This window comes from Cyanistes caeruleus, chromosome 2 (genome assembly GCF_971803275.1).
Source record: "Cyanistes caeruleus chromosome 2, bCyaCae1.hap1.1, whole genome shotgun sequence".
Taxonomy (NCBI): Eukaryota; Metazoa; Chordata; class Aves; order Passeriformes; family Paridae; genus Cyanistes; species Cyanistes caeruleus.
In genome coordinates, this window is record NC_141702.1 from 45,869,868 (window position 1) to 45,893,694 (window position 23,827).

At 43.4% G+C, this 23,827-nt stretch overlaps 1 protein-coding gene across 2 annotated transcripts; it reads left to right on the forward strand.

Moving 5' to 3' along the window:
* Positions 1-2,948: 2,948 nt before the first annotated feature.
* AMD1 (adenosylmethionine decarboxylase 1) lies at positions 2,949-21,144 on the forward strand. Of its 2 annotated transcripts, none has more exons than XM_086876827.1 (9): positions 2,949-3,582; positions 13,526-13,612; positions 14,911-15,037; positions 15,494-15,596; positions 16,406-16,448; positions 16,534-16,678; positions 17,685-17,777; positions 17,863-18,018; positions 18,974-21,144. In XM_086876827.1, exons 1-9 carry the CDS (start codon positions 3,452-3,454, stop codon positions 19,112-19,114), a joined length of 1,026 nt encoding a protein of 341 aa, XP_086732953.1. In that variant the 5' UTR covers positions 2,949-3,451; the 3' UTR covers positions 19,115-21,144. The 2 variants fall into 2 exon arrangements, with proteins under 2 accessions (XP_086732953.1, XP_086732954.1); XM_086876828.1 differs by lacking the exon at positions 2,949-3,582 and adding an exon at positions 8,711-12,914 and having other exon boundaries at positions 12,993-13,612.
* The last annotated feature ends 2,683 nt before the right edge of the window (positions 21,145-23,827 follow it).

Genomic DNA, 23,827 nt, shown 5'->3' on the forward strand with positions numbered 1-23,827 from the left:
AGCACCATACAGGCTTGCATTCTGTTTCTGACTGCTCCAAAGCTCTGTTCTGGTATGCAGAAACTCTGAACCACTCTGACTGTTTGGCTTGGTAACACACCTAACATTAATAAAAATAAAAAAAAAAAAAAAAAAAAAAGGTTACAATAATAGTCACAACAGTTTTTTGTAACATAGAATTTCCTCCTGCACACGGGAATGTACCTGGCCAGTTACAGCCTGTTGTGCCAGCAGATTACTACAAAGGAACAAGATCATAAACAATTTTTGGCCCTGTGTCTCACAATCATATGATGATATCTGAGCCGTCCTGTCTTCCCAAGCCATTCTTCCTCCAGATTCAAATGCCTGATTAATATTATTAAAACTATTTCAAAACTGGTCTAGTTAAATTCATGCAACCCCTTTGAATGGACATTGCTGGTCCTTCAGCTCCTGTCCTGCCCTTTATCTCTGGGTAATCTCAGTTGTAAACATGAATTCAGCAAACATCTTTCCAACGCTGACTCACAGAACCTCCCTCTAATCCAAAACAATCTCCTTCTGTCCTTCCTGAAACCTCAGCCTGTCTCTCAGACAATACTTTGTTCATGTCTAGTTGTCAGTCAATTCAAAAAAGAGCTTTCACTGTTTCCCTCCTTTCCCTCCTCCACCTGTTTTTTGTGTATCTGTCAGCAATCCAGACTCCGGTGAAGGAAGGCCTGCAGCCTTCAGCATTAATGCAAATCTCTTTTTAGGTGATCTGGCTTCAAATATACAGTATCACCCTGCTACTTTTCTAACACATCAGAAAAAATACTATTTCATCTTACACAGCGTTGAGATCATTTCCCTTCTCATGTCAGCTGGTGATACTGAGCTGTATTGTTCCTTATTAAACTTTCAAACAAATAATTCATGTGGTTTCATAGGTTATCCAATCCACTGAGAAGTTTCCCAGAAATAAAAAAATAATGTACTTAATTTTTTTTTAAATCTTGTCCTCCTCCAAAATGTCTCAGAAACACTCTTACAGGCAATTGGTGTGCCTTAAAACCAAGGGACAGCAGTCACGGCTACTGGGTTAGGGCCACTCTGACTGCAGTGAACTGTGTCTTGTAGCAGGTGCCAAGTCCTGAACTGGCAAAGTCAGAAAAGGAACTAATTGAGAGGGCAGACAAGAGAACAGTCAAGACTTCAGGAAATGATGGAAGATTGCGAGCACGTGGTCCAAGACACGCTGTGAGACCACATCATAGTCAAGATCAGGAAGTCAGAAACTCCGTATGAGACAGGGTCCATGACAAGAAAAAGACATATCTAGCTGGAGCAATGTCACACAGATCACTTGCAAACAACAAGTAGGATCAAACACCTGACTAAAAACTAGAGAGAACATTAAACTAACAGAAGACAGAACTAGGAGCTAGTTCTGCATATCTAAAAAGAAGGATGGGTAGACTGGTATTAAAAGTAAATGTGGAATATGGCTGGACTAAGTCTACAAACTCTCAGGTGTAGTTCTATGAGCACTTTAAGCAGATTTAATCCATTGTGACTTCTGAAACTAGTGGTCCTGCACTCCCCATCCATAATTTGATGTGCATGCACAAGCACAGCTTCTTATTTATACCAATACAAGCATCTATGTAGCTGGAACATGAAGTGGCTTGGGAAACTGATGCAAATTAAAGCTGATCACAATTAAAAACGATTAACCATCATTAAAACTAAGTAGTCAGCATTAAACCTGATGCAGTCCAGTACACAGCCAAGCAAGTGCTTGTACCGGCACAAGGAAGGAGGCAGCATGGAGGCACAGACAAACGGCTGAGAAAGGAAAAACCTATTTTTTTAGAGTTGTTACAACTTACACAAAGTTAATAAAAACCAGTGAAGCCCCAGCACTGGAGAACGCGGTTCTCTGCCAGCTATTAAGGCTGTGCCATGGGAGCATACAGCGGCATCCAGCCACCTAGGGAATGATTCACGTCCAGCTGCCTTGGCAATGACTCACTGGCTCAGTGACTCACTCCTCCGCCGGTGGACAGAGCCCACTGCCTATTATGCCGTCCGATACTATCTTACTGTCTCCTACTAGGGACTCATTCATCTGCCCCCAGCCATCTGCTGCTGCCTGTCCCATGGACTGCAAGTACCGTAGGCTCGTCGGGGAAGACGGGATTTTCTGTTCTTCATTTGGTCAGTAGCGAGACTTTCCTCAGACTACGGAGTATTGCAACAGCAAGTTTATAATGTGTTATAGTACAGCTAGAAAACGCTTTAGGCGACCATTGATCTACGTGGTTTTCAATAATTTCTTCTAAATATCAGGAAAAAAAGAGTCGCAGGTTATCAGGCAATGAGCCGCGCACACAGATCCCTCCCGTGGGCGCCCACATTCGCACATGTCTTGCCCGGACCCTGGCTCCTTGTGCCACACACCCGCGTTCCGGTGACTCCCCATTTCTCAGTCACACACGCTGGGCTCCTGCATAGGGCGAAGGGAACGGGAACTACGGCTGAACGCTCGGCTGAGCTCCTCTTACGGGCGAGGGAAGCGCCTCACGGCGAGCACAGAGGGAAGGAGCGCCGGGTGCGGGCGCAGCGCTGCCGCCGCGGCCCCGGAAGAGCCGAAATTCTCGGGCTCGCCCCTCGCTACGCGCCGAATGGTTTCGGGGGATGCTCCCCCGCCGTCTCTAGGCCATGTTCAAGCCCTGCTTTCCCTGACACGGCTCCCTGCCGACCACAGCCCGTGCTTCCCAGCCCTGTTCGGGGCGGGGCGGTCCCACGCCGGTACGGCCGCCACACCGCGGCCCCGAGCGCTGCTGCCCCAGCCCCGCCGCCGCCCGCGCTCCATCTCCCGCTCCCTGCGGGCGGGCTGCAGCGGGAGGGGCCAGAGCAACCGGCACATGCCTTGACAGGCGTCCCCTCCACCCTATGGGAAGCGGGCAGGGGCGGGCCGGAGCGGGGCGCGCCCAATGAGCGGCGCGGTCGGGCGTGATGCGGTTACCTGCGGGGGTATAAAGGCGGCTGCGTGCGCACTGGCCCCTCGCTTACACAGTATGGCCGGCGACATTAGCTAGCGCTCGCTCAACGCTCTTCTCTGTAACAGGGGAACACACGGACTACAAGGAACCGAACCGCATCGCCCGCCCGCACCCCCGCTCGGACTGTAACCCGCTCACACACGCTCACGCCGCATCCGCCGCCGCGCACTCCGGGTGGTTTTCGCCCGTTTAAAAAAAAAAAAAAAAATCCTTCTTCTACTTATTCCTTTTTTTTTTTTTTTTTTTTTTTTTTAAATTAATATTACGCAAATCCCCCAGAAGGTGAAACCCGCCCGGGACGGACTGGGACCCGGCGGCGGCAGCAGCGCGGCCCGTGCAGCAGCAGCGAACGGTGGCGGCCGGGGGCGGCAGTTTGGTTGTCGTTTAATTTCTGTGGTTGTTGGTTGCCGACTTGTCTCACCATGAAGGAGAGCGGTGCACACTTCTTCGAAGGGACCGAGAAGCTGTTGGAGGTGTGGTTCGCCCGGCAGCAGCCCGCGCAGCAGGAGCCGCACCAGAGCAAGGGGTCCGGCGACCTCCGCACCATACCCAGGTCCGCGATCGGCCGGGGCGCGGTGGGGTGGGAGCGGGGAGAGGCGGTGGCGGGGGCAGCGCTGCCCCTGGGGGGCGGCCGGCGGGGCGGGAGGGTCCCTGAATGGCCCGGGTGTGGCGGCGCTTTGGGGGGCGATGGCGGCCGCGCCGGGGGATGGCAGGTTCCGGGGTGGCCGTCGGTGGGGGGCTGGGCTCCCGCGCTGCCGGCCGCCTTCCCGCTTTCCCGGTGACAGCCCCGGCGTCTCCCCGCTGGGAATGACCTTCCGCCGCCCTCCAGGGACCCCCGGGCAGGGAGGCGGCGGTGCCGGGAGCCGTTCCGCGCCGCCAGCTCGTGCAGCCCCGCGCGGCTCCCGCTGGCAACATGTGTCGGAGCGGAGCGGAGCGGGAGCCGGGCGTGTGCCGCGCCGGCCGGGAGCGCCGCGGGGGGAGCGGGCGCGGTGGCGCAGTGCTGCTGGAGCCCACCCCTCTGCGGCGGCTCGTCCCGCTCCGACGGCCAGTTTCGGGATGAGAAGGCTCGGGAAATGCCTGCCCGTGCCGTAGTGCGGAGAGCGGGGGCTCGGGAGTCTCCCTCCCCGTTAATGCCATCTGGGAAGGGAGATCCCTGCGGCTGTCGCGGCGAGGGCGGATGGTTCCCTGTCGCATGGCCGGTGTGGCACTGCGGAGCCGGAGAGGTCCATAGGGCGGCTCTCGCCGGGGGAAGCAGGCGGTACCCGGGGACCCTTCCCGTGTCTCCCAGCGGTGCGGTGGGCACCGGAGCGAGGGAGGCACCGGGAAAGGCGGTGCCCCCTCCTCCCCCAGAAGTGTGGCCGGAGCCGCGGTTTACACGTGAGTGTCCTGGCCGCGCTCCCGGGCCGCGCCGCCGCTCCCGTCCTTCTGCCCCATTGAGGAGCCGAGGCCAATGGGAGCGGGACGCCGCGGAGGGCCGGGCCGCGCCCGTCACCCAATGGGCATGTGGGGAATGCGCTGGCGCCGCGCTCGGCGCCGCCCGGGGCGGGGAAGGAAGGCCCGGGGCCCGCTCCGCTCCCGGCGCACGTGCTCGGCACCGGCTCCCGCCGCTCCCCGCCCGCCGCCCGGGAATGTGCCTGCGCCGCCTTTGTTAGCACGGGGGCCGATGGCCACCTGCCGGCGCTCGGGGGGCTCGGGAGCCGTGCTGGGCAAGGCGGGCACGGGCCGTCTGTGCTGCCGATTGCCAGCGCTGTGTTTTGGAGCGGTACCGTGTGGAAACGCTGGAGCTAGGGGATCTCTGAGGCCACTTCCATCCCAGACCGTTCTAGGATTCTGTGGAACACTTAGACTAAGTGAAGGTCCAGCTGTTGATCCACAAAAAATTGTGTTCTGGAAGTGTAAGAAAATGGTAGCTGCAAGCTTGAAGTACAAAGCAAAATCTGCAGAACTAGGGATGAGCTTGCGGTGACAACAAAAATGACATGTAGGTGGGATCAGTAACATAGCTGGAAAATGTAGCTAAGAAAATGTCCTAAGCAAACAGGACAAATCTGAAGGTTATACTCAAGTGAGTAGTTCACCTTTCACTATGGTCAGCTGCTCAGCTTTTCAGGTTGCTGGAGGATCTGGCTCTCGGTGTATCCAGATCTGCTTGTGCACAGCGCTGTTACCCAGCCGTCTCTGCTGCTCTGGGAGATTGAGCAAGAGAGCTTGTAATAGTGTACTTAATGTTTGGAGTATGTTAATGATCTCCATTCAGAGGATGTGTCTTGTTTGTCTTTTTCTTTGCTTTGGTATTTTTCAGAAAATTTCCCATGTCTATATGTCGGCAGAATTGGCTCTTCACAGATGTGAATTGGCAGTGAGCTGATACCTTTTTTTTTAAAGTCTGAGTAGCCCATGTGTCCATGGTTAGTAGAAGCTTCATTTCTGCTGTACCAGAAGTACTGCGGAATACATTTTTACCTCTGACCTGTTGGTGTAATGAGGTAATTTGCTTGTGTAACTTTGACTTGTGAAGGTATATAGACCTTTCCGAATAATGTACTTAACGTGGAAATCATCGAATGTGGTTTTATAGCTCTTTGAGGCTTAGTGGTGTAGTAGACACAGGGTAACAGCTTGTATAGTTAATGTCTAGGCAATCCTGGAAGGAAAATCCTAGCTGAAACGCTTGCAGATGATGTGAGCTACTTGGGTGCTGGAGGAGTCCTGTAGTGTTAGACTTAAAATGTGAAATTCCAAAGAAGTACTCGTTGGACTTTGTTGATGTGCCGACGTAGTTTAGAGATGGCATTCTGCGAATGCTTTCCTCATTGACACATTCATGCTCTCTGATGTTCCATTTGTCGGCTCAGACTAATTTTTGCAAAGACTTTCCAAAACTTCGAACCTAACTTTTAAGCTGCTCCCAGAGCATTTAAAGTAATTGCAGGGTGGGTGCTGGGATAGTTCCTTTGTGTGGTTTAGATATGGCTGTAAAGTTTTAATAGAGTGGATAAGAACTGTTAACTGTTGAACGTGTAGTCTTTAATGCGGTGTCAGAGCTGTGAGCAGGCTTTGAAGACTTTCGTGTTAATTGGCTCTTAATACAACATGTTAATGGAACTAGCTTACTTTCTTTGCTAGGAAGCTGTGACATGTGTGAGATTGCTATTAACCTGAGTCCACTTGTAATTATCAGTGATACTGTGTTTCTAGCATGAAATAACCTTCTACAAACATTACCTTCTGGAAAACTGTTAGAATTCAATTACCTGTTACAGCTGATAGATGCAAACTGAATACAATGTATCCTGCCATGATAATTCTATAAAGGTGATTGAATAAGCTAGTTTATGTTGAACTGAACCTGAAATCAAAGCTGAAACTGTAGAACAATAGCTAAATTAGAATCAAGTTGCAAACCAGTTGAGCTTGCCTTTTGTATTGTAATACCTGCTTAGTAGTGAAATGTGAACCATTCATCTACTGAATGACTAAGCTGGTGCTCAAAGCTAAAAATTTCCGTGTTGTGCGTGCTTGTTAGGGATTAGATATTTTAAAGTCTTTGCTGGATATCATCAGCAAAAAAAGTTCTTGACCTGATGCAATTAAGACTTTTTTCCACTTTTTTCCGCTCTTATGGGGAAACCTACTCTCTGGATAAAAGTTTGGATTATGTGTAATGTATTTCAGAAAAGATCTGTCATTGTAATACATTCAATAAAGGTCCCTACTAAAAAGCAGGGAATTTGAGCTTTATTTTGTTAAGTTTTGGGGTGTTTTTGGTCACTTGCTAATGAAAAAGGTCTTGTGGTTGAAATAGTTACTGACAAGCATCTAAATATGCCTCCCCTGCTTATATCCAGCAGTGGAATGAAGTTAATGTTTTTGTGGTCTCAAAATAATTTACTTTAATTTTATTGCTTGTTCACACCATGCTTTATAAAGCTTTTTTTTTTTCCCCTGAAAAAATAGCCTTAAACTATGTATAGAAAGCAGAGGGTTTGTTGAAAACATGATGAACTTGCTGCAAGCCCTGGATTTCCATGGTGACTGTGTAGTGCATTCACTATTCCCACAGTAAAATTCCTTCAGATGATGTGCAGCTATGCAATTTCCTTCTCAAGGGCTATCAGGATCTTGAATGTACAGAAGTTTGAAACCATAAATAAATTATGCCAGTGCTAAAAGCTCATCTCTCAAGCATTCAACCGTGAGGAATACTCAGAAACTGAGCTTATTTATGAACTTTTAATCTTCCTATTTGTCTATATTATGTCTCTGTTGTACACAAGCTGGAGGAAACTCAGCAATGGGGTGACACTGCTAGGACATTCTGACCCTGTGCTACAAGAAAGCTCCCAAGCACCCAATACAATCAAGGGTTTGGTAGGAGTCATGTAAATCCTTGCTGTGTACTGCACCCTGTAGCCCGAGTCAGCTCACTGCTGCAGTGCCGTGGCATCTCTGCCCCTTCCCCTGGTCCTGGCCAGTGTTACCTGCCTGTTTCCTCAAATGCTGAAGGTATGAGGAAGCTGAGCCACGAGCCCTGCTCTGCTCCTGCAGAGCTTTGGAACAAAACTGAAGTGACTCTGGAAAGAAGGCAGGGCTGTGCTGAGATAAGGGCTTCTGTCCCCTTGTACCTGTGGAGCTTTTTTTCCCGGATGATGCAAGGTTATTTGGAGAACTTTATGTAAGAGTGCAGTCATCCCCTCATCAGAATGGATATTAATCAACTAGATTTTTGATCAGGTTCAAAACTACAGGTAAAGTGCTTTCTTATAATGCAAAATTGTAATTAAAGATTGGTTTCACACAATGGAAACAAGCCCTTTTATTCTCACTACTACTGATTTGGATATTGCTTGCAGGAAGTGAAGACTTCTGTTCAAGAGTTTCTGGCGTTTTCCTCCGTTACCACTAAAAGTGCTGAAGCATTTGGGTAGTCAATTTCTGTCAAAGGTCTGGGCCCTTACTGAGACTGTAGAATATAAATAAGCAGCTATTGGTGTATTCCTCAAAGGGCTTTCCTAATGGTTGTTTGCTTGGCCTGGAGAACAGGAAGACTTGGAGTTCTTGGTAGATACTTGCTGTCTTACTGTGTTCCTTCTGGAGCAAATTGCACTCAAATTTGCCCTGAATGTTGCTTTTAAGTCCTGCTGTGCCTGCTGGGGCTCATGCTTCCTCAAATATTTCCAATGTCCTTGCATATGAGAGGCTTGGGAATACCCATTGAGCTCCTTGGATGTAAAGGATGGAGTCCCCATCCCATAAAACTGCAATAGTGGTGTAAGGCTCACAACAGGAGAAATATGCAGCCTTCAGAGCCCCAGCTGTGGCCATCTTTGTGCCATTGCTGAAATATCTTGGTTTAATTTGGGAGGGACACTCCTAAGTAGCTGGCTTGGGACTTTCTAGGCAAGAGGGATTTTGTGATCAGTACTGCACAGAATCACTTTCAATGTGGATGCAATTTTCCACCCAGGTGCCTGTCTCTCAATGTTAAGTGCTTGTCCCTGGAGGGCTTCTTAGGTTTAAGATAAGGGAGATGTGGACAGTCTCTCTGTATAGCTGTGCTCAGAACATATAGAGGGTGTGACACTTCTGTGCACCCCACAGATATTGCCCATGTAAACTTATCTTAGCTGCAAGTGCTTTGAGCCTGAACTCAGGCTGTGTAAGTGGTTCAAGGTAACCTATCTTAAACAGCAATTTATAAATTATTTCTAATAGGAAGTAATTCACGTGCACCTGTCTGCAGAGAAATACACAAGCTGATGAGAGGTGCTTTAAAATGCTTGTGACTTTTGTGAGCTCTGTACTGTTCCTGCCTGTTTTGGGATGCTTGAAAGCAATGTTCCAGCTCTGCTGACACCGATGTTTAGCCAGCTTTTTTGTGTCTTGGCTGCATCTCCTCTGCCTAGGCAGTTTAGACAGAGTTTTAGGCTGTCTGGATTACAGTACTGGTAGGAATTTGCTGTAGCCTGCTAATGAGGTGACTGATACCTATGTGGCTCCTAAAACCACTTAGTAGGTAACAGTTGAGGGGATGAAAGATTGTTCTGCATTTGAATGCTTAATATTAGAATGAGGTCTTACATAGTCAAGATTAAAAGGCTTATTACTTGTGGTACTACAGAATTGTCAGCTGTTCTATTCTAATGAAAAGCTATACAAGAGTATGTGGCTAAAGATGTCTTTATAATAAATATGATTTATTTCCTAAGAATTCCTGCCCTACTGCAGTACAGCTTTTCTCTACAGTGCTGTGTGGCAGCCTTAGCAAGGTCCTGTTACTGGGGTGGTATGCTTGAGGAGGCTGTTGGCTGCTGATAGGAATGAGTTCTCGATGTAGTTCTTAATCTCTTCAAATTGCTGTTCCCAGTTCCAGTTGGCCTGAAGCAGCAGTGTTGTGCCTGGCATGCTTGACTCTTGTCATAGGATGTGTTTTACCCCTGAAGGTAAAGGCTCAGAAGAGACCAATATCTTGTGTTCAAAAGCATGGTTTTATCTGTCAAGGAAAACTTCCTTCTGAAATAAAGGAGCAAATATGATGCTTTGGAACTTGGTTGAGAGGAACTGTTGACTATTCATGAAGCATACTTCCTACAATTAAGCTACTTCTCTCTAAGTTCTAATAGCTTTTCCCTACTGACATACCTGGCTGGCTTTTGCGTGGAAGTTACTTGTACTCTGGTAACAAGTCTGTTGATAAGGCATTAAATATTGCAACACAGGTATTGGAGCAGGTTGTTAAACTTGGTTTTGTTTTGTTTTTTTCTTTTTGGGATGTTCTGCTAGTCAAGTGTATAACAAATAGCTTTTTACTGTTCAAGTGAGGGTAGTTTGTCACACTTGAGTGGATGTATTCCATTTTCATGGATGCTGTTCTCTGAGAAGGTGCAGTCATTTGAGTTGTATCATGCTTGCCCATTCAAGAAACTAATTTGACTCTGGATCAGTAGCAGTTATTTGAAAATTCAGAAAGGGGATCTTATAACTTTGTAATGTGGAAGTGGTCAATAAGCCCACATAAGTGAGGAGTCAGTCTCAAGTCCGTGTCTGCAGGTCTGCTGCAGAACTTGCTTCCAGTGAAATCTGCCAATGACTCTCATGGATCATATTCTGCTATGCTTGAGTATAGGAAAGCAGTTTCCAAAGTGGCATTGTCCTGATGTCTGGCTATGGGAAATAATTTAGGAACTAGTAATGCCTTGCACATTGATCATTGAAGGGGGAATTTTGAAGAGCGCATGTCCACGATGGCACTACACTGAGAATCAGTCTTACTTTGGTACCCTTTTTCCATTGCAGGCTTTGCTTCCAAGTTGAAACTTAACTCAGCTATGCAAATTAGTAGTGCTCTCAAATATCTTAAATTACTAACTTAGCGGATTTTTACTTATTATTGAATAGCTGCAATACATGTAGTAATAACTACTGAAATACTACTTTTAAGGTTGATTTTGTTTCTTCATTCAAGTGTGAGTAGATATTGTTTCAACTAGTGACAATTATATGGAGCCAAGAAAAAAAAGGGGGAAGAAATACAAGGATTAGACTTGTACTGAACTTAATCTACTTGGTACAAAGTAGTCCCAGATGTTCTTCCTTAGCTTTAAACAATAGAACATGCCAAAAAGTAAGGTCATCTTGTTTAAATAGGTTATATTGGATCAAATCCAGCCTTCCTTTAGTTTTCTGTACTTAACTTTAAAATGCAGTTAGATACAGGCCAGTATCCCAGCAGAACTGCTCCCTAATGTGGCCAAGTCTGATCCTGGTGCTGCAACCCTTTGTTAGTCTGTGCATGCTTCTAGAGCAAGCCTGGCATCTTGTCTGATTCTGAAGTTGTAGGATTTTTCCTTAATGCTGCCCTAGACAGATTGGATTATGACCTTGCCCTTTATTTCTGTAAAGGCTGAACACAACATTTAGTGTATGCTTAGCTACAGTTTCTGTAGTGCCACAGTGAGGACTTGAGCAAAGCTGTGGTGCAAAGGTCTCGTGCAACTGCAGATTTCAGCCATGGAACCGAAATACCAGCTGTGGTACCAGCAAGCATAATGGGACTTCCTTTGCATCCTGGGCTTTGCACTTAACCCACAACAGTGCATTGTTGGTGCTATACTGGCCCCTCACTGAACTGTCAAACTTGTTACATCTTCCTCTGCAAATATGTGTCTGAAAACATGCACAAGGCGTTGCCCTGAAATGCATGCACAGAACTGCACTACAGTGATACTTAAAGAAAAAGTGTCACTTGCCTGCTTAAGCCTGAGGTTTTGACTGTCTGACCGAGTAAGAAGCTTGTGAAGGCTGAGACGTATGCTCTTGCAAAGCCTAAGATAGTTACATGTCCATTAATACTTGGACAAGTACAAAATCAGATTTGTAGTAATGTACAAATGGAGTTAGTACAGCTCAGCATCAGGGAACCCTTCCTCACCTTTCCCAAATGCAGTGTCATACTCTGGGTGTTTATTTAATGGCAGATAAAATGTCAGTAGGGATGCTGGAATGGTTTGAACAATCTAATACATTACTTAGTTCAATTTACAGGAGTGTCTGGCAAACTTATGCTGGTGTGCTGTAGCCAGAGAAAACTAAATCCTTTAGTATTCTTACTAGCAAAGTAGTACTATTTTTTAGGAGCATTTAGAAGATAGTTTATATGATACCTATTTCGCTCTCTGCATTTACCACTCTTTTTAAGGTGAGCAGCTGCTTGCATTTTTGTGTACACTTGAGTTTTAGGAACAGAACTAAATCCAATCAATGACATAAACATAGAGCTGAGTAAATGAGTGGGCCTGAGCATTCAAAATAAGCTTTTTCATTTAACATGGAGATTTGAGTGTGCTGTCATGTCTGTGTTTGCAGAAAAGCATTTCATCGAGGGTCACTAACTGGAGCAAAACTCACTTTCATTTTAAGTATCCAGTTATATCACTGAATTTCTAAGTTAATCAGATGTACACTTGCTTATGAGGGTTTTTTAATGGATAGAATTTTCTTAATGTATGTTCTGGTTGAGTCATACATGAGTATTACTGTTCTGGTGTAATATGTATTTTAAATGGGAAAATCCTCGAGTTAGTAAAGGTACAGAATTAATTTTGAAAAGGCATTCTTTTGAATGAATGAATTCATGAAGGGAGAAGTTAAGGCATTTATTTGCTGACTGTTTAGAAAGGCTAAAGAATATATGGATGTTTTGATTATACATATGTCAGAATACAAAATTTCAACTTCACAAGCTGACCAGTTTTCTAAGGGGAAAGACTGGTGGCTGCAGGAGAAAGTGTTGATGGAATTAACAGTGAGTGCTCTGTCCTGGAGTACAGCCCTGGGGCTTTTGCAGTGTCAGTAAAGGCTGAGAGGTCTGCCTCCTGAAGAAGGATTAGGCTGACAGTTTTATATGGCCAAGCTGAGCCTGCTTGGTGATGAAAAATTGGCCATTTTTTCGTACTCCTAGCTCCTGCAGTTATTCTAGCTCTACTGATGGGCAGCTTAGTTTTGTGCTGGGTTAGTAAATCTCTTGGATCATGACATCCCCGAGGACAGGAGCCAGCACAAACCTGCAGGTGGAATATGCTGAGGGAAGGGAGAAGTAGGACAGCTGGCACTCTTGTAGTTTTGTGACGTCAGGAAGCTGTATCTGTTCCTGTCTTATTTTTAGCAAAATTGACTATGTTGAATTCTACTAATCTGGTGTAGACACAAGACTAAAGTGACAACCGGAGTAGTTTTTTTGCGAGTCCCTCGTTTCTCTTGAGTACTTCAGTCTTTTGGCTTAATTTGAGCCCTTGGCTTTTGTTGGGTTTTTTTGTATTTGTTTTTTATGGGGGGGGGGTTGTTGGTGTTTTGTTCTGGTTTTTTTATTTTTGTTTCAGATTCTTTGTAGAATGAGTAATATTGGTAAAGAATTGAAATATTGAACTTCTACCACCATACTGAATTCTAGCACCATAGCTACAGTTTGCACTGTATGAAGGAATTCTGTGATCTTGGTTATTCAAAGAGGCATTCAGACCACTGAATCTATTAATAATAGTTTTTAGCTTTTCAGTTAAATTACAAACTTGACTCTAAACTAGTCAGTTAAAACATCTCAATGATAACCTACTGGTTTATTACTGTAGTAGTTGTCAATGACTGCTGTGATTGAAGTGCACAGAGGTTCAAGCTAAAGCATACCTTAAGTTACCCACCTGTGGGATGCAGGATTTAAGGTTATCCTGGCTCACCTGGTTAGAAGCTTGAGGTTGTTCTTCAGCAGTTGTCTGCATGCAGCAGATCATGGTAACAGATTTTTGAGGACTACTGAGCCATCAAGAGCAAAGAATGGAGTGTTACTGCATTGTGAGAGACAGTATGAAAACTCTTCCCATTTTATGCTCTCAGATCCAGTAACTCAAGACTCCAGTCTTGTTCGGGCTTTTTACCCAGGGCTCCAGCAAGCTTTGGTTTGTTTAACCTGTTGTTTGTGCTCTTCTGTAATTTCTTCACAGGATTGAGTGGGACAAACTTCTGGAGAATGTGCATTGTTTGATCATAAGTGTGACAAAAACTGACAAGCAGGAAGCTTATGTACTCAGGTAAGGCACTGGCTCATTCTTTTAGTCCCTAGGAGGAAAAAAAGTGAAAGCTGTCATATGTGATTCACTTGGCTGAGAATCCAGTCTTGGGTTAATGGCAATTTGATGGCTACAACTTGCAGGGATCTCCTGCTCAGAGGTGCAAATCTCATCATAGTTGTATTTCTCTTTCCCTTTAACCAGAAGGATTGACAGAGCTGTGGTGGCTTTGCACCTCATCACTGATTTTTGTCCATGGGTAAATAAGTGTCCCAAATACAGAATTTCAGTATTAATTGCTTCAGCACAATAGGCTATAGGTGTCACTTATAGATCAGCAAAAAAAAAATCCTTATTGGTAGATCAGCTTTTACTGCACATAATGCAATCAAGTGGAACAACACTTGCAGCTGACCTAAGGGTATCTGTAAAACTGTAGATTTCCTGGAACCCTGGATTTTTTGTTGTGCTGCATTTAATTGTAAGGACACTACTTTTGCCATGTGTTTTTCATCTCGCAAAATACTTTTCTTGCTTTTTGTACATGAACTTTACAGAAATGTTTGACATTCTCTGGTTTATTTCAGATTACAAATACTGAAGCTTTTGTACTCTAAAAGACTGCCTTGAGGGCAAGGTTGTGCTAAGAGCAAGCTAGTCAAAGAAACTGTGTTCAAGTCTTGTTTCTTCAAGATTCACATATTTAAAACAAAATTCTGGAAAGAGTAACTAGTTGCACTGCATCCTGGATAAAATTTAACCTTGATTTTGAATTTGTATACTCAGCATTCCAAGCTGAGTTACTTAAATTAATTTTTACTCCCATTGTTCAGTTACCTGATGGAAAGATACTTGTTAAGCATGTTTAAATGTTCTGGATGTAGTATGAATGCCTATCTCCAGTTCAGCTGGGCTGTAGTTAAGTATCTGACTTAGTTGATATATAGTTAATTTCTGTATCTTACTTACGAGCCATATCTCTATATATATATCATATAGCTGTGCCTGTGTATCCACTTCACAGAATGTTTGTATTTCTCAGATAGTTTAAGGGTGTCTAATGTGTCTGCCTTTTCCTGTAGTGTGACAGCTCTGTGATACCATGCTTGGAGCAGGTGTTTGTTTTGGGAAATAATGACAGCTTTCAAATGTTAGCTGCATTCTATTGATTTGATCTATTTGCTAGGTATGTTTGTGCCATATACTGAATGTTCACTTAGAGTAATGCATTTGGTTGGGATAAGTACCAAGACCTAACAACTCCCTCCTGGATTGTTTTATGTAGAGCACTTAATATAGTCTTAACACCTCTTTTACAGTGAGAGTAGCATGTTTGTCTCCAAGAGACGTTTCATTTTGAAGACGTGTGGTACCACCCTCTTACTGCAAGCACTGGTTCCCCTGTTGGAGCTTGCTAGGGAGTACAGTGGGTTTGACTCAATTCAGGTAAGGTAAAAAAAATCTTCCTTGGAATGTACAAAAAACCATTTTGCTAATATTTCAAATTCACTCTTCGTTAAATATTCTGAAACTTGGACATTTATGTATACTTCCCATAATGGGAAGATTGTAATGTAAGATTGCTCTGCTGCAGCAGTTGCCCCTTTTTTTGTCTCTTAGTGGGTGCTAACTAACAAAAGCTATTGTGCTGAGTTACTTAAGAGTAACTGTGCCCATGCTGTCTAGTGGAAAACAACTTTGTAAGTAAACCGTCTCCTGAAGCTTAGAAATTAAGATAGGAATAACTGTGTGCTTCTGAAATGGGAATACAGATAGCAGTGTTTTGACAAGGAAAACTTAGGTCCTGTGAAAGTTCATGATACATGCTTGCAGTTTTCTAAACTCTTAGGTTCAAGATGGATGCATACACTCAATACCTAAGATGCACCTTTATTTTTTCAGAGCTTCTTTTATTCACGTAAGAATTTCATGAAGCCTTCCCACCAGGAGTACCCACATAGGAATTTCCAGGAAGAAGTAGAGTTTCTTAATGAAATTTTCCCAAGTAAGTTGATGAAACTTCAACAAAGTTGGGTGAAGGATTGATGTATGAAAAGTGATGAGCAGTACAATGGGTACAGGCTGCCAGGTGAAGAATTCAGCGGTCCTTGCATGAAAGTCAAAAGCTGTAAATGCTTACTTTCTGAATTTCTGATACTAGCTTGCCAAGATCAAAATTTAAATTATACCAAGCTTGATTTAGTACCTTGTCTTAACTGGGTCATCTTCAGACTTTCAGTCACTCTGCCAAATTCTGAAAGCCCTATTAAAAAGCTAGGATAGTAATTTAAAGTAAGTAATGCACTGGAGAAAAATGTGGGCTTCTCAGAGAAATGTGTGACTTCTCAGAGAAGTTACTATGCTAAAAACCGAATTTAAACATTTAATGCAGTTTAAGACTTTTAAGAAGAATCTAAAAATTTAAGGTGACAGGTTTTTGAAGGAACATGGAAGCTGTGGTACTCATCTGAGTTATCTGAAAAGAAATTATAATCATAAATGCATTTAACAGAGGCTTTAAGAGTACCATGTAATGTACTTCTCTCTGTGCATAGCTAAACTGTAATATTGATTTCCTGATAGTAGCCTCTCAGCTGGGGTGTCCAGACCCACTTCTAAGGAAGCTTGCTTTTCTGATTATTAACTTTGCATTCCTGAAGTTAAATGCCTGGTTATTTGATGTGGTACTGACTGCATCAGTGAATCTCGTGGGGTTCTGTGAAAGGCCCCTGTCTTTAAATAAGAAATGAATATGATAATTTACATAAATGTTCAACTGTGGTACATTAACTGAAGCATTTTTGTCTTGTCTAGATGGAGCAGCTTATTGCATGGGGCGTATGAACTCTGATTGCTGGTATGTATGTAAAGAGTTTGAAGTCTTTACAGTGGAACTTGGTGCTGTCAATATGTGTTACATACTTGATTTGTGCTTCATGTAGGTACCTGTACACCCTGGATTTCCCAGAGAGTCGGATATCCAATCAGCCTGATCAGACACTGGAAATTCTGATGAGTGAGCTTGACCCAGTAGTTATGGACCAGTTCTACATGAAAGATGGTGTTACTGCAAATGATGTCACTCGTGTATGTTTGCTTGAAAACTGAGCATTTTGGGGAATGGTGGAAATTGAGCAACAAAATGCATCATTCACTTACCTTTTAGTACAAGGTTTATTTTGTGGTAGGAGAGATGTCATAGGAAGTCTTGGATTAATACTTTGTGAGGAAAATGGATTTAACACAAGGGTGTTTTGGGAGAATATAACTTCATGTTTTCAATGCCCTCCTTTAGTGAAGGCAGCAATATGCAGTGCTTTGGGTAATTGGAAGCTTTTACTCTGAAGAATGTGCAAATAGGAATAAAACTACAAGTTGAGTAACTTTTAAGGATGTAGATCACGAGCAGTAAGGCTCAGACTGGAGATAAGGAACAAAAAGGTTAAGTAGTTATCCAAATCAAGATTAAATCAGGGAGCCTTTTCCATGAGGAGAAGGGCAGATTTGGGGTCGAAGCATAACTTGACTTTGCCTCCTTTTCCCAGATGGGGAAGTCATGTGACATGAATAAGTTTTCCTGACAAGTATACTGACTTCATCTTGTTTTCCATCTTGGGCTTTGGTTCTCATACTGTATTTGCTATTGAGATTTGGCTGTAGCTCAGGTACTGCAGGGTAAATCAAAACACTTGGGATTGCTCTTCTTTCTAGGGTATGAAGTAGCATATCCTTACTCTGGAGTAAATGTAAACAGCCTTCACTTTGTGGATAGTAGTTGAAGAAAAGCTCTGTTTTCCATTTCAGCAGCAAAAGCAAAAATGCTTTGCAGTTCTAAGCTGTTTCCTTGTCTTGGATGGATGCAGCTGGGCTCTGTAAGAGGCAGTATGCAGCTTGCATGCAGCTTGTCACTGCCATTGATGTAGTGACAGGATGCAAACCAAGGTCATCTGTAGTGGTACACTTAATCACACTGGCTTCTTATTGGGGGAATTCTGGTGTCCTCTTTGCTGAGTAAATGTTCATTCTGCGTTTGAGCTAAATCTAAACAAGTGTAAGGATGCATGATAAACAGAGTTGTTTAACTTTGTTTCAGATGAGTGGAATTCGTGACCTGATACCAGGTTCTGTTATTGATGCTACAATGTTCAATCCTTGTGGGTATTCAATGAATGGGATGAAATCGGATGTAAGTTATACACTCATTAATAATTAACATTGGTAAATAAAATAAATAAATATTTGGTGATAATAATACCTTTTTTTTTTTTCAGGGAACTTACTGGACTATTCACATCACTCCAGAACCAGAGTTTTCTTATGTTAGTTTTGAAACAAACATAAGTCAGACCTCTTACGATGACCTGATTAGAAAAGTTGTAGAGGTCTTCAAGCCAGGAAAATTTGTGACAACTCTCTTTGTCAATCAGGTGAGTTTTCTTGCATTAGCTTATTGGCTGATGAGATACATACAGAACAAATGAAGCAAGGCTAGAGATTATCACTGGAGATTAAGTTTCCAGTTTGCCTGGAAAAGTAAAAGTTTGAAAAGCAAAAATACCCTTCAGTCTTGCTTTGGCATGTACTAAATCTGATCTTCAGAAAACTTCAGAAACAGCAAGATTTGGCATCCCAGTCCAAGAATTCTAATGATTCCTGTGTAGTTCTGTGTAGGCATAATTTCTTGCTTTGGCATTTTTTCTCAATTTGTCTGCAACTGTCAGTTGCAGAATACCTGTTGTTAATGGTGTTGCTCTCAGCTAATCAGAGAACCACAAAATTATTTGGGTTGGAAGGGACCTTAAAGATTATCTAGTTCCAACCCCCTGCAGTGGACAGAGGCACTTTCCACTAGACCAGGTTGCTCAAAGCCCCATCCAGCCCGGCCTTGAACAGTGCCAGGGATGGGACATCCACAACTTCTCTGGACAACCTGTTCCAGTGTCTCACCACCCTCACAATGAAGATGGGTTTGGTTTTTTTTTTCCCTAATATTTAATCTAAACCCACCCTCCCTCAGTTTAAATCTGTTACCCCTTGTTCTACCACTACATGCTCTCTCCAACTCTCTTGTAGCCCTCTTTAGGGTACTGGAAGGTGCTCTAAGAGCATCTGCCCCAGAGCCTTCCCTTCCCTGGGCTGAACAACCCCAGTTCTCTCAACTTGTGTCCATAAGAGAGGTGCTCCACCCCCCATAATTGTTCACAGAACAGCAGTACCATATGTAGGGGGCAGAATCACTGCTTGGGAATGAAACTTTCTGCTGTCAGGAAGAGTGGTTTTAAAATGTATTAGTAAGAACCATATATGAAATGCAGTGTGATAATCCATCTCTAAATGACACTTTTTAAAGTAACTTTCCCTTTTTTTGTTTTTGTTTTCTAGAGCTCTAAATGTCGCACAGTGTTTTCCTCTGCCCAGAAGATTGAGGGGTTTAAACGTCTTGATCACCAGATTGCCCAATTCAGTGATTATAATTTTGTTTTTACCAGTTTCACAAAAAATCGCCAGCAACAGCACAGTTGATTAAGAATGAAGAAAAAACGCAAAAAGAAATCCCGTATAGAAGGTGGTGGTTGCTTTCTAGTTAATGATTCAGGGGGCCATGCTTTCCACTCCCACCACCTTGTAGTTGTGGAAAGCCCTAGGTGTAATCATAGTATAACCATTTTGAATTGTATGCATTATTATATCAAGGAGTTAGATATCTTGCATGAATGCTCTCTTCTGTGTTTAGGTACTCTATGCCACTCTTGCTGTGAAATTGAAGTGCATGTAGAAAAATCTTACTGTATGAAACTTTACAACACTTGTAAAAATGATTCAGGTAGAATAACACACAGTATAGTTTTTCTCCAAGTATCACCAAAAATTCCCCACAGACAAGGCTTTCGTCCTCATTAGACTTCAGCCTCTACCTACTTACTGGGGACAGTTCTCTGTTAAATTGTCACTCTTTTTTATTTTTAATCTATGTTGTGATTTCAGTCTAAAACAGTTTTTGATGAACTTCTATGATTTCTAATGAAACTGATTCCTAATTAACACTTTCATGTTTGGAGAAAGTTCTTAAAACAGTTACAAATTGTTTAGCTACTACAGGTGGTGGTTGATTTATTTTTAAATCAGACTGACTTTTCATGCTCTAATAAAGCTTCTAGGAATTTGCTCAGCTCTTCTGTAGAACTGAGCTAATGCATTGGTCTTTCACCTTTAGTAACTTGGGTATCGGTACTAGTGCAGGCTAAGTTTTGTCTCACCGTATTGGTCATTTGTCTGTCCACATCCCCAAGCTGTCACACCGCTACGCGGCGGCAGAATTTGATGAAGGTCCAAGACTTGACAGGGGAAGAGCTGAGCCAGGCTTCAAGGCCCTTGGCATAATTGTGTGACAGCTTTGCAAAGTGCAAGTTCATATTGGCAGCAGGCATTTTCTCTCCTAATCCTTTGCTGTGTCAGAACAGGAAGCTGCTGCTCCTCCTGAGCACAGGCAGGTAGGGCTAGTGGAGGACTGGGATTTGCTCGTCTGGGTGCGCTGATTGGCTTGGATTATTCTCAGTAAAACCTGTGACCTGCCACTTGGGACTGTAAAGAGTGCTTCTAAACTGGTCCAGTGTCACTTCATTTTGTTGTTCCAAGCAAAGCTAATGCCTCTGTCTTGTGACAGTCCTGTGACATTGTTGTGCATGTGACTTATGTTGTACTTGAGTGTTGTGACTTCATCTGTTTTTTCCTCCTAATTGCTAAGGTGGTTCCTCTTACTGTGACTTGAGGGCATTAAGTGAAGGTGTAGAACAAGAGCTGTCTGGGACACCTGGACAGCAGCAAAGTAGAATGCTATTCATGGAGCATGAATTAGTGTGTAATTCAAAGTCACTTTAATGAGTATTGACTAAAATGTAGGCTTTGAAAAGCTGGCACACTTTCAGCTATGTTTGTTTGCAAATACTGGGATTTAACAGCTGTGAGACCAGCATGTTAACAACAAAATTGAGATTATTTTTCCCCTCTTGTCCGTGCAATGTTTTGAGTCTTTCTGGTTTGATACAATGGTTCTTTTGTTCCTTCCGTATTTATGAATGGAGCGCTTTTTCAGTGCTTCTAAACTAAAGTCTGCTTGGTTAGAAATCAAGTGGTTGGAACATTTTGATTTTTTTTTTTATTTTAAGCATATTATTGATGTTCTCTACCAATGTTATCAATTACATGCTGTAAATGGCACTAATGCTTTTTGGTGTTAATATTGAGGACCAATATTTCAATGGGGTTTCTTTTTTTTGTTCTTGCATTGTCCCAATTGTTCTGACATTTTTTGGCTTGAGGTCCTTTAAGTAGACTGAAGATCCCTTTTTAAGTAATACTGAAAGAATGCATCTTACAAAAGAAGCATAAGCCTCGTCTATGAAAATGAAAGCTGTTGAATGGGTTATTGAACTATCTGGGTGATCAGGATGGGGGGAGTATGGTGTTTATAATTTCTGTGGTGTTAGACTTTGATCATTTAAAAATATCTGTACCACAACTTAATGCTTCAATAAAAGTTCGCTTAAATTGTTTGTAGTGATGATCCAGCAATTTTATCCTTCGCTCTCTTCATGCTTTTTGGTACCAAATGGCTTAATTCTGAAATAGATTTGTCCTTACTGTCCTAATTTGCACTGCTCTGGTAGGGGATGCATCTCTACACATTGGCAGTTTAAAATGAGGCAGCGTGTGAAATGAAGCCAAGTGAAAATGTTATGCTGTTCTTGAAACTAAAACAGTTTAATGAACACAGAAATGTGTTGTTTACATTTAACCTATATCTTTTTCTTTGAGCATTAAATATTCTAAATAGCCCTCTGAATTAAGACAACTGGTTCTAAGTAACAAACTAGCATACATTTGTGTGCATAAGCTTAGACTGGCTTTGAGAATTCAGGGTGAGATTTATCTCTTAAGGTGAAGTAGGCAGGTATACCTAATCTAGATAGTAACCTAAACCAGAAGGTAGTGGCTGGGAATGTCAGTGCTAAGCAGATGCAACCAGCACAATTGAAAATTCCTTGAGTTCATGTGGTAAGCCCTACCGGAAGAGCAGCTGCAGTTTAATCATACCTGCAAAGCTCCAGCAGCGCTGATAAGCCCCAAAGTCACCTAAGTATTGTGTTCGTATTGTACTGGAAGTCTAAAACCTTTCAATTGTTTATTTCTGAATACAGGTTTCATTAGTCACCCAGAACCTTCTCTGTCATGTTACAGATCTCTAATGGTATTGTGGATAGTAAGTAGTGCCTTGTAGTTACTTCAAGTACTTAAGACTTTTTAAAATGCCCAGCAAACGCCATGAAAATAAATTCCAATTTGAAGCATCAAGAGATCCTGTTTTAACAATTTCAGCCATGACAAATTAGCAATAATCTTCCTCTGAAGGATACTGATGGAGCTGATGAAAGAGCTTGTCAAGACACTTGAATTATTTTGCCACTGTCCTGGTTAACTGGAAAGGTCTCAGTTGGCTGGAGGGTAGCAAATGTGATGCCCACCTACAAAAAGGGCCACAAGAAGGATCTGGCAGCCTGACCTTATTGCCAGGGAAAGGTCATGGAGCACATGGTACTAAGCACTGTCACACAGCACATACAGGACTATCAGGCCCAGCCAGCATGTGCTTGTGAAAGACGGGTCCTGACTGGCCAACCTGATCTCCACCTATGGCAAGCTGACCCACTCTGTGGATGAGGGAAAGGTGGATGGTGTCCATCTGTCATTTGAGTAAATCCTTAGATGTTGTGTCACAACATCCTGAAGAAACTGGGTGCACTGTTTGCTGAGTAAAAAAATGGGCTGGGTCGTCAGACCCAGAGAAAGAAAGGGGGTGAGTGGTGCCACATCTAGCGGGTGCCTGGTCACCAGTCGTGTTCCCCAGCACTCAGTGTTGTGGTTGCAAAGCCAGGGGGGCCTGACCCAGTGGCAGGGGGGCTTTAAGGTTCCTTCCAATCCAGCCCATTCTCTGATTCTATATTAGACTCTGTCGGGATGGAGGGGATGGGCAGACTGAAGGTGGCATGATGAGGGCAGGAAAAGAGGATAAGGCAGTTCTGTGCCTGAACACTCTCATGTCCATTTATGGGGCAGAAAGGAAGATGCTGACACCAGTGCTTGTACTAAGCCACTTGAATAGGTATTAAAAACCAGTGGTTTACAGTCCTGGACCTTTACTGTTGATGCCCAAGAGGTGATGCTGCTCTGGTACTTGTATCTGGGTGAGATGACTGAAATGGATCCTGGCTGTCAGTCTGGCTGCTGCTTTGGTGGTGCAGGATAATGTGTTGGCAGAAATGTTGAAGCTTGCCAACTGGGGTGGTGTAAACTCAGGCTTCCCTAGCAATAGTCCCAAAAGAAATGCCACCAATAGCTAAATGCACAAGGCTTGGAGAAAATGGTGAGGATATGCTCCCAAGCTATTTCAAGTAAACTGTTCCATTTTCTTCTATTGCTTGTTATGCACTGTACTTATAATATTGGAGCTGCTGTTACATTTTTAAAAACTAAGCAGGCCCTAGAGAGTCTGCTTCTGCAGCTGCCTGAAAGCCATATCTTTATATAAATTTTACATTCTCTATAACATGCTTAATTCTGCCTTTGGCAACCGCTATTAATTTTAAATATATGTGTACAAATGAAATATGTACAGTCACTTTTAGGAGCAAGACCAGACACATGAATACCATAAGCTCAGCATTTTTCATTCCTGGATTAGCCAGAATGTGAACACACATTTTTGTATCCTGTAGTTCCTATTGCAGGCACTTTACCTAATCCCTAACTCTAAATTATGTTCTTTATAGCCTTCCTGTTATTTTTCCCACATGTTTTTCTAGATTATACAGATCCTCTCAGTTCATCACTCTACGTTTTTCTTAAATACTAAGATTCCAAAATAACATATAAGGCATCTGCCCACTTAAAGACATAGAATCACAGAATTGTTTGGGTTAGAAGGGACCTTGGGGACCTCATCTGATTCCAACCCCCCTTCCATGGGCAGGGACACCTTCCACTAGACTGACTTGCTTAAAGCTCCTTCCAGCCTGGCCTTGAAGACTTAGAGTATTGGGGCATCCTCAGCTTCTCTGGAAACTTGTTCCAGTGTCCTGCCACCCTCACAGTAAAGAATTTCTTCCTAACACCTAATCTACACTTTTACTCATTCAGTTTAAAGCCATTCCCTCTTGTCCTGTCACTACATCCTCTTGT

Coding starts and splice junctions, on each gene's coding strand:
- AMD1 (XM_086876827.1), top strand. CDS start 3,452: ATGAAGGAGAGCGGTGCACACTTCTTCGAAGGGACCGAGAAGCTGTTG. Junction 16,449..16,533: donor CGTATGAACTCTGATTGCTG/GTATGTATGTAA, acceptor TGCTTCATGTAG/GTACCTGTACACCCTGGATT. Junction 18,019..18,973: donor CAACTCTCTTTGTCAATCAG/GTGAGTTTTCTT, acceptor TTTGTTTTCTAG/AGCTCTAAATGTCGCACAGT.